General features: G+C 46.7%; 1 protein-coding gene across 1 annotated transcript in view; it reads left to right on the top strand.

Annotated features, from left to right (window-relative positions):
• Positions 1-14,235, top strand: part of tada1 (transcriptional adaptor 1) — an 82,171-nt gene that overhangs the window by 10,299 nt on the left and 57,637 nt on the right. Inside the window, exon 2 of the mRNA XM_038794975.1 lies at positions 10,352-10,443. Within this exon, the coding sequence (XP_038650903.1) occupies positions 10,352-10,443 (92 nt within the window). The remainder of the gene's footprint in view (positions 1-10,351; positions 10,444-14,235) is intronic.

Here is a 14,235-nt window from a genome sequence, read left to right as displayed (position 1 = left end):
CATCCAGGCGCCAGAGTGGGCGCTGGTCCCGTGCCTCCCCCATCTCCAGATCAATCCAGTGCGGGGCATGGTCCGAAATCGCTATGGCCGAATACTCGGCATCCTGCACCCTCGGGATCAACCCCCTGCTCAGGACAAAAAAGTCTATCCGGGAATAAACCCTATGGACGTGAGAGAAAAAGGAATACTCCCACGCTCTCGGTCTCCCAAACCTCCAGGGATCCACCCCTCCCATCTGGTCCATGTATCCCCTCAGCACTTTGGCCGCCGCCGGTCTCCTACCCGTCCTTGAACTGGACCGGTCCAGTGTGGGATCCAGCACTGTGTTAAAATCTCCCCCCATGATCAGGCCCCCTGCCTCCAGGTCCGGGATGCGGCCCAACAAGCGCCTCATGAAGCCAGCATCATCCCAATTCGGGGCATATACGTTCACCAGCACCACCTTCTCTCCCTGCAGCCTACCCCTCACCATAATATATCTGCCCTCCTTGTCCGACACCACCTCAGCCGCCTCAAACGCCACCCTCTTCCCCACTAGAATCGCCACCCCCCGGTTCTTTGCGTCCAATCCTGAATGATAAACCTGCCCCACCCACCCCTTCCTCAGACGGACCTGGTCCGCCACCTTCAGGTGGGTCTCCTGGAGCATAGCCACGTCCGCCTTCAACCCCCTTAGGTGGGAGACCACCCTGGTTCTCTTAACCGGCCCGTTCAGCCCCCTCACGTTCCAGGTAATCAGCCGGATCAGAGGGCAACCCGCCCCCCTCCCCTGACGACTAGCCATAGCTTGGCAGATGTTCGCCCCAGGCCAGCACACCCCGCTCGACCCGTTCCCCATGGCGATAGCGCCTCTCCTCTTCCCCCCCGGCCCTCATCGGCTCCTTCCTAGTCATTCCAGCAGCAACCCGGTATCCCCCCCCCCCCCCCCCCCCCCCCCCCCCCCCCCCCGGCTAGGACCCCTCCTAGCCGCGACGCACCCTCCACGGTACTTCCGTGAGTCAGCTGACTTCTGCTGACCCCGGCAGCTCCCGCCAAAACCTATCCCCTCCCGGCTTGGGGTCATCCCCCTCTTGCCACACCTCCTTGGCATTACTGCAGCGCGGGAAAAAAGACCCGTAGAGGCCCCGCCCCCTTCGCAAGCTCCACCCCCCTGCCCCGCAGCGCAGGAGACCAGAGGAAAGCCCGCGCTTTCACACTGCCACACCCCACCCTTCTGACGCAGTTCCCCAAAATCCAGTTTCCCCTCAATCCCCAGCCCCGTACAGAAGAGAACATATAGAACACAAACCCCCAACACTCCCCACCTACCCCACAACCATACCCAACAGACAAACCCACCCGTAAACAGAGCAAAAAGAAAACCAGCATACATAACACACATGTCGAAGTTGAAAAAGTTGAAACAGTTGGAACAAAACAGCCACAGCGGAAACAGCGCCGGCCAAAGTATGTTCCCAGGCCCTAGTTCAAGTCCAGCTTCTCCGCCTGTACAAAGGCCCACGCCTCCTCCGGGAACTCGAAGTAATGGTGCCGGTCCTTGTATGTCACCCACAGGCGCGCAGGCTGCAGCATTCCAAACCTGACCTGCTTAGCATGAAGCACCGCCTTCGTCCGGTTTAACCCGGCCCGCCGCTTAGCCACTTCCGCACTCCAGTCCTGGTAGATTCTACCGAATTCTCCCATTTACTGCTCCTCTCTTTCTTGGCCCAGCGCAGCACACACTCCCGGTCACTGAATCGGTGGAACCGCACCAGCACCGCCCTCGGGGGCTCATCTGCCTTGGGCCTCCTGGCCATCACTCTGTGCGCTCCCTCGAGCTCCAGGGGCAAATGGAAGGACTCTGCTCCCATCAACGAGCTCAACAACGTGGTCACATACGCCGGGAGATCCGACCCCTCCAGCCCCTCCGCCAGGCCCAGGATCCTCAGATTCTTTCGCCTCGTGCGAACGTCCAGCTCCTCCAAGCGGTCCTGCCACTTTTTATGAAGTGCCTCGTGCAACTCCACTTTCCCAACGAGGACCACGGCCTCCTCCTCTCTTTCAACGGCCTGCCGCTGCAACTCCCGAATAGACTCCTCCTGTGCCGCCTGGGTCCCAAGCAGCTTGGTCGTAGTTGCATTCATGGAGTCCAGCAGCTCAGCCTTCAGCTCAGCAAAACAACGTAGGAGCGAGGCCTGTTGCTCCTGCGCCCACTTCCACCAGTCCTCGGGTGTTGCGCCGGCCGCCATTTTGTTTTTCTTCACCCGTTTTTTTTGGGGCGTTTCTGCAGCCTTTTTCACCAGATAATGTGGGGCAAGTTCTTCCAGGCACCTTCCCCCACCAGGATGCGTAGAAACAGCGCCGTTTGGGGCCCTCGAAACGGCCCAAAAGTCCCTAAATAGCGGGAGCTGCCGAACGTGCGGCTTAGCTCCGCATAGCCGCAACCGGAAGTCTCGCCATAGCCCTCTCTTAAGCACAATAGAATCACAGTTGGAATTGAAACCAACTACCACGCAGGCAAACACCTTTGTCCAGCATGAATCTAAATATAAGCGGTTACCCTTCCAGGCACAGAAAGATTAAATTAAACTCACCTAACACAACATACCTTATTTCTAATGTTTACCAATACAAGTATAAATCCTTTAGAATTACCTTTGTTTTCTGAACATCTTCAGGTGCTTGTCCATTTCCCATTTGAATGCCATGATTGAATCTATCTCCGCTAGTCTTTAAGTCAGTACATTGTATCCATTGCTGCCTTAAAAAAATATTTCTGACCTTACTTTGCTCAGCATCTTTGGATGCATCCCATCCAGGCCTGGTGATTTCACAATTTTAAGGACAAGCAGCCTTTCTAATTCCTCTGACTTACATCACGAGAATTTTTTTGTTTGCACTGGAGCGCTGACTGGGTTGCATTAGAGTGCTAAATTGAGAGGTTGGTGACTGAGGGATATTGAGGGTTGATTTTTATCTAAAGTCTTTTATTTAGTAAATTAACTTAAAAGTTGCTGTTTGGGTGAGAAGAAGGTGAGTTTTAAACCAGCTGTAGAGCAGCTTTAAACAGAGTTTACTGAGGCTTTACTTGCAGCTTGTTAATTAGTTAATTGAATTAAGCCAGTTTTCAGAGGCTAGAGTGAAACTGTATGAAGGTGGACAATCTTACAGTGCTGACTTTGCACTGGAGTGCGGACTGGGCTGCATTAGAGTGCCAAATTGGGAGTTCAGTGACTGAGGGAGTTGGGTGAGGAGGGAGCAAGGTGCTCCTTTCATTTCCTCAAAGAACGTGAGGGGAGTTGGGAGTTTACAAAAAGTGCAGCTGACCTGGAGCAGAGTCGGAGGGCGAACTTCCACCTGGTTCACAGGGCAGAATCTCAGCCACATTCTGTAACGTAACAGTTGTTTTTTTCTTTTTTTTTAGGGGGCAGCACGCTATATTTGTATCATTCAACTTTAGAGGGTTCACTTGAGAGAGTAGCAGCAGTATATATATATTTTTTAAGGGCCTAATGGGGAGGGGGGGGGGGGGACACACACACCCTACAAGGGGAAGGCCATATCAGCCAGGTCTCTGGCACTGAGCCTGGATCTGTGGCTCAGAAGGGAAGGCGGGAGAATAAAAAAGCGATAGTGATAGGAGACTCTATGGTTAGGGGAATGGATAGGAGATTCTGTGGTCGCGAATGAGACTCCCGGAAGGTATGTTGTCTCCCGGGTGCAAGGTCAGAGACGCCTCCGACCGAGCCTATAGGATTCTTAAGGTGGAGGAGGAGCAACCAGAAGTCGTGGTGCAAATAGGCACCAACGACACAGCGAAGAAAAGGGATGAGGACCTATAAAGTGATTTTAGGGAGTTAGGTTGGAAGCTAAAGTGCAGGACGAGCAGAGTAGTAATCTCAGGATTGCTGCCGGTGCCACGTGCAAGTGAGGCAAGGAACAGAGAGCGAGTGCAGCTGAATATGTGGCTACAGGGCTGGTGCAGGTGGGAAGGCTTCTGATATGTAGATCATTGGGACACCTTCTGGGGAAGGTGGGACCTGTACATGAAGGATGTGTTGCACCTAAACTGGAGGGGCACCAGTATCCTGTGCAGGAGGTTTGCTAGAGCTCTTTGGGAGGTTTAAACTAATTTGGCAGAGGGATGGGAAACAGAGCTATGGATCAGAGGATAGGGTAGCTGTTGAACAGGCAGAAATAATAAGCAGCGAGTCTGTGAGGAAGGATAGACAATTGATAGGGCAAAATTGCACTTAATGGAATAGGTTAAAGTGTGTCTGTTTCAATGTAAGGAGTGTCAGGAATAAGGGAGATGAACTTAGAGCATGGATCTGTACATGGAACTATGATGTGGACATTACAGAGACATGGATTTCACAGGGGCAGGAATGGTTAGATGTTCCGGGATTTAGATGTTTTAAGAAGGATAGGGAAGGAGGTAAAAGAAGAAGGGGAGTGGCACTATTAATTAGGGAGTGCATCATAGCAGCAAAAAAGGAGGTAGTTGAGGAGGGTTTGTCTACTGAGGCAGTATGGGTGGAAGTCAGAAACAAGAAAGAAGCAGTCACCTTATTGGGAGTTTTCTATAGACCCCCCCCCCCCCCCCCCCCCCCCCCCCCCCAAGTAGCAGCAGAAAGATGGAGGAACAGATCTTGGAAAGGTGCAGAAGTAACAGAGTTGTTGTCATCGGTGAATTCAACTTCCCTAATATTGACTGGAACCTCCTTAGTGCAAATGGTTGGATTGAGCAGATTTTGTCAGGTGTGTACAGGAAGGATTCCTGACTCAATATGTAGAAAAGCCAAAGGGGGAAGGCCATATTGGATTTGGTGCTTGGCAACGAACTAGGCCAGGTGTCAGATGTCTCGGTGGGAGAGCATTTCGGTGACAGTGACCACACAGGTCCTTGATCTTTACCATAGTCATGGAGATGGATAGGAACAGGCAGTATGGGAAGGTATTTAATTGGGATGGGGAAATTATACTGCTATTAGACAGGAGCTGAGGAGCATAAATTGGGAATAGTTCTCAGGGAAATGCACAACAGTAATGTCGGGGTTGTTTAAGGAGCACTTGCTTCGATGGCTGGATAGTTTTGTCCCACTGAAACAAGGAAGGAATGGTAAGGTGAAGGAGCCTTGGATGACAAGAAAAGTGGAGCTTCTAGTCAGGAGGAAGAAGGAAACTTGCGTAAGGTTGAAGAAGCAAGGATCTGGCACGGCTCTAGAGGGTTACAAGGTAGCCACGAAAGAACTGAAAAATGGACTTAGGAGAGCTAGAAGGGGGCATGAAAAAGCACTGGCGGGACGCATTAGGGAAAACCCCGAGGCGTTCTACACTTGTGTGAGAAATAAGAGGATGATCAGAGTTAGAGTAGGGCTGATCAGGGATAGTGGAAGCAACTTGTCACTGGAGTCTGAGCAGGTAGGGGATGCCCTAAATGAATATTTTGCTTCAGTATTCACTAGAGAGAGGGACCTTGTTGCTCTTGAGAACAGCGTGAACCAGGTTAATAGACGCAAACGGGTTGATATTAAGAAGGAGGATGTGCTGGTAATTTTGAAAAGCATCAGTCCACTGGGCCTGACGGGATATACCGAAGGTTACTACGGGAAGCGAGGGAGGAGATTGCTGCGCCGTTGAAAATCTTTGCATCCTCACTCTCCACTGGAGTAGTACTGGATGATTGGAGAGAGGTGAATGTTGTTCCCCTGTTCAAGAAAGGGAATAGGGAAATCCCTGGGAATTACAGACCAGTCAGTCTTATGTCTGTGGTGAGCAAAATATTGGAAAGGATTCTGAGAGATAGGATTTATGATTATTTAGAAAAACATAGTTTGATTAAAGCCATCAACATGGCTTTGTGAGGGGCAGGTCATGCCTCACAACCTTCATTGAACTCTTTGACAGGGCCGGCTCAAGGCACCGGCAACTCGGGCAGTCGCCCGGGGCGCCATGTGCTAGGGGGCGCCAGAGACTCGGGTCCCGCGCATGCGCAGTTGGGCCGGTGCCAACCCGCGCATGTGCGGTGGCCGCCCTCCCCCAGGGCGGGTCTCCCCCCCCCCCTCCCCCCCCCTCGGGTCCGCCCCCCCCCCCCGGCCCCGCCCCCCAAGGGCGCCGAAGTTCAGCTTGCCCGGGGCGCCAGCAACTCTAGTGCTCTTTGAGGTTGTGACGAGACACATTGTCAAAGGTCGGGCAGTGGATGTGGTACATATGGATTTCAGTAAGGCATTTGATAAGGGTCCCCATGGTAGGCTCATTCAGAAAGTCAAGGGACATGGGATACTGGGAAATGTGGCTGTCTGGATACAGAATTGGGGGGCCGAAAGAAGACAGCGAGTGGTAGTAGATCGAAAATATTCTGCCTGGAGTTCGGTGACCCGTAGTGTCCCTCAGGGATCTGTTCTGGAACCTCTGCTCTTTGTGGTTTCTATAAATGACGTGGATCAGGAAGTGGAAGGGTGGGTTAGTAAGTTTGCCGATGGTGGAGTTGTAGATTGTATCGAGGGCTGTTGCAAGTGACAGCAGGACATTGACAGGATGCAGAACTGGGCTGAGAAGTGGCAAATGGAGTTCAACCAAGGTAAATGTGAAGTGATTCATTTTGGAAGGTTGAATTTGAATGCTGAATGCAGTGTTAAAGGCAGGATTCTTGGAAGTGTGGAGGAACAGAGGGATCTTGGGGTCCACGTACATAGATCTCTCAAAGTTGCCACCCAGGTTGATAAGGTTATTGCAAAGACATATGATGTGTTGGCTTTCATTAACAGGGGGATTGAGTTTAAGAGCCGCGGGGTTTTGCTGCAGCTTTATAAAACCCTGGTTAGACCACACTTGGAATATTGTGTCCAGTCTGGTCACCTCATTATAGGAAGGATGTGGATGCTTTGGAGAGGGTGCAGAAGAGATTTACCAGTATGCTATCTGGACTGGAGGGCATGTCTTATGAAGAAAGGTTGAGGGAGCTAGGGCTTTTCTCACTGGAGTGAAGAAGGAAGAGAGGTGACATGATAGAGGTGTACAAGGTGATGAAAGGCATGGATAGAGTGGATAGCCAGAGACTTTTCCCCAGGGCGGAGATGGCTGTCACGAGGGGGACATCATTTTAATGTGATTGGAGGAAGGTATAGGGGAGATGTCAGGGGTAAGTTCTTAACACAGAGAGTGGTGGGTGCGTGGAATGTACTGCCAGCGGAGGTGGCAGTCAGAGTCATTAGGGACATTTAAGCGACTCTTGGACAGACACATGGACAGCAGTAAATTGAAGGGGTGTAGGTTAGGTTGATCTTAGATTAGGATAAATGGTCGGCACAACATTGTGGGCCGAAGGGCCTGTACTGTGCTGTACTGTTCTATGTAATAATACAGTGTGGAAAAGGCCCTTCAGCCCATCGAGTCTGCACTGACCTCAAAAATTCAATCAAATTGGTGACGCGTGATCTCCCTCTGACAAAGCCATGCTGACTATTCCTGATCAAACCTTTCTTCTCCAAGTGGAGATATTTCCTTCAGAATTCTCTAATAGTTTCCCTACCACTGACGTGAGACTCATTGGTCTGTAATTCCCTGGCTTATTTCAGCATCCTTTCTTAATGAGTGGGCCCACATTAGCTATTCTCCAGTCCTCTGGCACCTCCACCGTGGCCAGAGAGGAATAAAAAAATTGGGTCCGAGCCCCTGCAGTCTCCTCCCTCGCTTCCCACAGCATCCTGGAGCACAATTCATCCAGACCTGGAGAATTGCCCACTTTTAAGCCTGCCAACTCCTCCAGTATCTTGCCACTCCCTACGCAATTTGCTCAAGAACTTCACAGTCTCTTTCCCTGAGTTATATATCTATCTTTTCATTCTTTTGGGTGAAGACAGATGTGAAGAATTCATTCAACACCCCACCAATGTCTTCTGGCTCCACCCACAGATTTACTCATTGGTCCCAAATGGGCCCTACTCTTTCCCTATTTATCGTCTTCCATTGATATACTTCTGGAATATTTTGGGATTTTCCCTACTTTTAACAGCCAGAGCTTTCTTATATCCTGTGTCTCAGCCATGTCCTGTTTTTGCTACAACATTAGCAGCATAATCTTCCTTGGTAAAGGCAGATGAAAAGGACAAACTTAGTACCTCAGTTACGTCCTCTGCTTCCATATAGTTTTGATCCCTAATCTGCCTCACCCCTCCTCTTACTACCTTTTTACTATTTAAATGCTCATAGATGCCTTCTGGATTCTCATTTGTGTGAGATGCCAGTCTTTTCACATACTCTCTCTTTGCCTTTCTAATTTCTGTTAATAATCTTTACTAGTGTCACAAGTAGGCTTACATTAACACTGCAATGAAGTTACTGTGCAACTCCCCTAGTCGCCACACTACGGCGCCTGTCCGGGTACACAGGGAGAATGCAGAATGTCCAATTCACCTAACAAGCATGTCTTTTAGGACTTGTGGGAGGAAACTGGAGCACCTGGAGGAAACTCACGCAGACACGGGGAGCACGTACAGACTCCACACAGACAGTGACCCAAGGGAGTCGAACCCGGGTCCCTGGCGCTATGAAGCAACAGTGCTAACCACTGTGCTACCATGCACTTACCCTCTGAACTTCTTGTATTCAGCCTGGTTCTCGCTTGTATTAGCAACCTGCCATAGATCTGTTGTATATCCCATTCTGTGCTTCATTATTCTCTCTCTCTCTCTCTTTTCAACCATATAGTTCTAGCTGTGGTTGTCCTATCTTTTCCTCTCCTGGGAATAGACATTGACTGTACCCGAACCATCACCTCTTTAAAGGCAGCCCATTGCTCCGTTAGAGTTTTATTTGCCAAACCTTGATCTTAGTTCACCTGGGACAGACTGTTCTCATCCCCACTGAAATCGGACCTCCTGCAATTAAGTATTTCTACTCTACATTGCTCCTTCTCCTATTCAGCAATGAGCCTAAAGCAGGGCAGCACGGTGGTGCAGTGATTAGCACTGCTTCCTCACGGCGCCAAGGTTCCAGATTCGATCCTGGCTCTGGGTCACTGCCCATGATGAGTTTGCACATTCTCCCTGTGTTTGCGTGGGTTTCATCCCACAACCCAAAGATGTGCAGGGTAGGTGGATTCGCCGCTCTAAATTGCCCCTTAATTGGAAAAATGAATTGGGTACTTAAAATTTATTTTAAAAAAACAATGAGCCTAAAACTGAAGATATAATCATTATTGTTTCCCCCGAGTAACGCTTAACTTGACTCATCTTCTTCACCAGAACCAGCAATAACTCCATTTCTCATTGTGCCTGAATCATACTGATGAAAAAAAACTCCTGAACTGCTACTGTCCATTACAGTTGATCACAATTTTTAGTATCCCAACCTTTGGTAGAATAATTTAAATCCCACACATATAATTTCTTCAGGCCTTCCCGACTGGGGGTGTCATGGGGCTGGGTGCACCATCGCTTCCAGGAATGTCATTTGTTTTTAGTTAAGTTTGCTTTTGGTGTTTTAGTTACTGTGCTCCACCAGGGGCTGTCACCCCTGTAATTTTTGTTTAATTTATTGGGTTTATTAAGATGATAGCTGTTCAGACTTTCCGCACTTGCGGGTGCTGCAGGGGCTGAGGTTCATCATCAGCTCCGGTAATGATATTTTAGTTTGGTCAGTTACATGTCCTTGGACATGTTGATTTTTGTTGCAGTATCCCACCAGAGGTCTGTCGTTCCTCTTTAATTTGCTTATTTTACTGCTCATTTCCTCAATTCAAAAGAGCAAATAGTTGTAATTCTCTGTAATTACCCTGCAAATGTAGTCCTCTACCTCTTCCAAATCAATAAAGGTAAAGTCGCCATAGTCCCAAATGACCACAGATTGGTTTTTCCTTTGAAGGGGAGAACTGACTGGTGGCGATTTTAACCTGAGGATCACCACGCCTTAGGAGAGAGGCAAGGTCGAGAAGACCGTGCCTTCATGAATAATCTTAGCTGGTACAGGAATTGAACCCGCGCTGCTGGCCTTGCTCTGCATCACAAACCAGCTGTCTCGCCAATTGAGCTAAACTGGTGCCCATTAATAAATGATATGTATAATACACCCATAGTGTCTTGGCACTCTGCTGTTTCTTGACTTGAACCAAATGGATTCTGTTTTCCAGAACATCCTATCTCTAGCACAGTAATATTCTCCTTAAACAATACTGATTTCCTATTCTGTATGAAATTGTTGTTTTGGTTGTAGTTTCCCTGCCAGCAGTGTTCTCTGTTCAAGTTCTTATTCAGTTCCTTTTTGGAAGCTAAACTAAATTTGCCTCCACCACAGTCTCAGACAGTGCACTCCAGAGCCTAACCACGAGCTGAGAAAAAAGCAAATTCTTTGTCTCCTTTTTCTTTCTCAGATATTGGGCAAACTTGAAGCTTTGGTTCAAGCAAAAGATAAGCAAAGAGGAGTTTGATGTGGAAGCGAGGAGACTCCTTACTCACGATAATGGTAAGATCTGTGACTGTTTATTCTCTTGCCTCTAACAGCTAGAGTGTTCAACAAAAATCCATGCTCAAATGGAAAGGAAAAGGAAGTTGAAATCTGCTGACACGAGGAGGTGCTGTGAACCAATTCAAGATTTACCTCCATCCTAATCCCTTTCTCTTTGTAGTCAAAGCATGCAGATTAATATAATGGCGATGTTGTTGCTTAATGAAAACATAGCATTTTCAAATTATTCCCCAGAAAGAACATCTGATCTATCCAGTGCAAAATCTGAGAGTAAAAGTTGCACTTAACTTAATCAAAGGTTTATATGTTTTTACATCAGCTTCTGCCATGGCCAAGGACTGAATTGAGGTAATCATTCCAAGTAAAATGTAAAAATAAAAAAGTGATAGAACAAATTAATACTGATCATTAGATGAGGGCATTTATATTATCCGAGTTCAAATTTGACCAGTATTACAATTTATTCATTGGGCAGTTGAGATATGGGACTATATCTTTATTCTGATAGTTGTTCCGCGTTCTATAGTTGGTAGCTGCTGTGAGATCTGTTTGGAGCTCGGCGGTAATGCCATGAAAGAATGACAGGTTGATGAAGTCTGTTCTCGAGTGTCTCCATACTGCAATTGTGTAAAACATCAGAATAACAATGGCATTTTGGGCTATTAAGACTTTGCAAGCCCCTTTCTGAGGGCCTTGCATTGCTGTTTTTGTAAATCTGCACAACCGCATAGGTGTCCCATTTTCCAAAAAGGAGCGAACAAAACCACGCAAAAATGGTTACAAGATCATCTCTTGAGAGTGAATAATATTTCAGCTTCTGAAGAATGGAAGATCTGCCTGGATAAATATACAGTTTGACTGTGTTATGATGTTGTATTCTGACATTATTTAGTGACAGTCTTGGGTGGGGCAAGTTTGTTTTAAGAGAAGCAGATGTCAAAAATCTCACACTTAAGGGTTGAGGTGTATTTCATTCTCTACAGATCAATTGTGTACTTAAGGACAGCTGGCATATGAGATTTGATGTGAATGCTACACATTTTGATAACTGTCAGGTTGTTGATATATCTAAAATGGTGAATGACAGTGTCAACATCACTGCAGTTGGCCTCATTGATCATGACCAGGAACACAGAGGGTCCCATCTTAGTTCCCTGGAGACTCCAGCATGTGTGCACATCCACCTGTTGGTGAACTTAATATACTTTGCGATTTAAAATTAAGTAATTTTTCCAAGAAATTGGGGTGAATCAACTCCTGTTTTTAGCAGTTTTGAGAAGGCGATCATATGGCCAGTGGTAATTGAGTGCTTTGGACAAGTCCATGAACATGAATGAAGAAATTAACCCTGACCTTTCAGCGTGCTCATACAGTGTTTACAGAATATTGATCTAGCAATTGGAAGTTAGCATACCTTTGATTTTTGCAAACTGCTTGGGTCAAGGCTGTGTTGCTTTACTTCTATCGTTCGTTGCGCTATAAAGCTTTCTGTGATTTTTGAAGGAGTGGTCAGTAAGAGGAATTGAACACTAGTTGTCAATGCTGGCAGGTGACTGCTTTGGAATAATTACGACATACGTCCATTTTCACTGTTCTGGGACTATTGATTGCGTGCATGATGCATGATTAAGGTTGAGCAAGTTTGTAAGAGAACTGATGGATAAGACTGGTGTTGGTGTTAGCATTGACTAGAATCATAAAACTAGGCCAATTTCTTATTTCTGAGAATTTAGATTTCGTGGATAATTTTCTGGCTTGTGGAGTAAATGTGGAATTTTGTTTTAATAAATTTAGAAGTGGCCAATTATTTTTCTTTTTCAATTAAGGGGAAATTTAGCATGACCAATCCACCTAACCAGCACATCTTTGGGTTGTGGGGGTGAAACCCACGCAGACATGGGGAGACTGTGTAAACTCCACATGGACAGTGACCCAGGGCCAGGATTCAAACCAGAGTCCTCATTGCGGAGGTCCCAGGCTAACCACTGCACCACATGCCGCCCTTCCCGTAAGTGTGGAATTGATGAAGAGGAACTGGATGAGTCCCAACTGACAACAATTGTTGTACATAAAATGCATTGGGGTTCAGGTGCTGTGTCCTCTGATCACTGTAGTCTCTTGGATTTTGTTTGATCACTTTTGGGTGGTGAAGACAAATCTTTGGAGATTAGCATGATAGAGGAGTTAAGAATAAGAATGGCTCAGGGCAATGTCGCAAACATGGTTTGGAGGGGGAGCACGCAGTCAGCAAATTTATGAAGTGTACAAGACATGAATCAGCTGAGATATGATGCTGGAGAGGTATGATGAGGGAAAGCCTGGCCGGGATTTATGTGGACCAATTCTCATTCGGCACAATATGGAAATTGGTAACTTGCGTGTAAGGCCTGAGAGCTGTAGTTTAGTGTCAATCATGACCTTGGGGCTAGATATGGAGAAAATTGAAGGAAAGAAGCACAGTGGAAAGTGCTCAAATTTATGTCTATTATATCACATTAAATCTTTTAAAAAAATAAATTTAGAGTACCCAATTTGTTTTTGCAATTAAGGGGCAATTTAGTGTGGTCAATCCACCTAACCTGCACATCTTTGGGTTGTGAGGGTGAAACCCACACAGACACGGGGAGAATGTGCAAACTCCACACGGGCAGTGACCCTGGGCTGGGATTCGAACCCAAGTCCTCAAGTGCTGTAGTCCCAATGCTAACCACTGTGCCCTTATCACATCAAATTTTGGTCTCCCATTCATCACTTGTCAGGACATAACGTTGTAGATAGAAAATTGGGATTCGCTCAATTAATCACAGTCTGGTATCAAACAAAGGTTAAATGGCCTGGATTTTGCAGTCAGCAGTGAACTAATGCAGTAATTCATTCATCACTCTTAACACTTGGCCACAGATGTTCTCTGGGGTTTGTGATTGATTAGAAATCCACCTGTGTGAACACAGCAAGCAATGGTGTGTTTCCTTAACCAGCCAGATTGCAGTATTATTAGAAGTGGGGCAGACTGAACCGGGATGTGTCAATTTCAATGCCAAATCAGGAAGTGAAATAGAGAAAGAGGGGATAAAAGAGGTAAAAAAAATAAACATAAACATTTCTCTTGAGTCTCCAGCAGTAAATGAAACTTGAAGGGTGTCAATAATGTCTCTGTGAAAATTAATTTTCAGAGCCAGAGAGGTTGTTATTGGAGTAATTAAGAATTAGCATGCTTTTAAAAATTTACTTTGATTTTCACAGTAACTTCATTGCAGTGTTAATGTAAGCCTACTTGTGACAATAATAAAGATTATTATTACAAGACCCAAAATTTTGGCAGGTTTAGTGGATGGTGTTCATAAGTACAAGTTGATGCCGTTCCATGTATTTCTATGGCGATGGCAAGTCTCTTGACACGATACACTAATCAAATTCCTTGATTTCAAAACTAATTACCATTCCTGTATCAAAAATACAAAACTAACTAATCTAATTGGCAGATAATTTCTTCAAGTTAGTTTGGAATACTATTTCTTCCCATATTCAGGTTACATTGTAGAGCTAGAAATTACACCTGGAACAGATTAGTAAATTGTACAATTCTGACAAAAATTAAACTCTACCATAAATTTAGACTTGAATTTTCGAAGATTCACCGTTTTTCCCGTGCCCCACCACCGCCTCAACATTAGCCTGGCCTTCTGACTGGAGCCTGAGGCTTGAGTTGGACATTTTGCCTGAGCTTTGGTGTTGGGTGTTGGGAACTACTTGCTGCTATGAGCAAATTGTGTGCACGCAATTAGATTT

Source organism: Scyliorhinus canicula, chromosome 4, assembly GCF_902713615.1.
Source record: "Scyliorhinus canicula chromosome 4, sScyCan1.1, whole genome shotgun sequence".
Classification (NCBI taxonomy): Eukaryota; Metazoa; Chordata; class Chondrichthyes; order Carcharhiniformes; family Scyliorhinidae; genus Scyliorhinus; species Scyliorhinus canicula.
The sequence above is the reverse complement of the archived record's forward strand: the minus strand, read 5'-3'. Positions and strand labels throughout refer to the sequence as shown.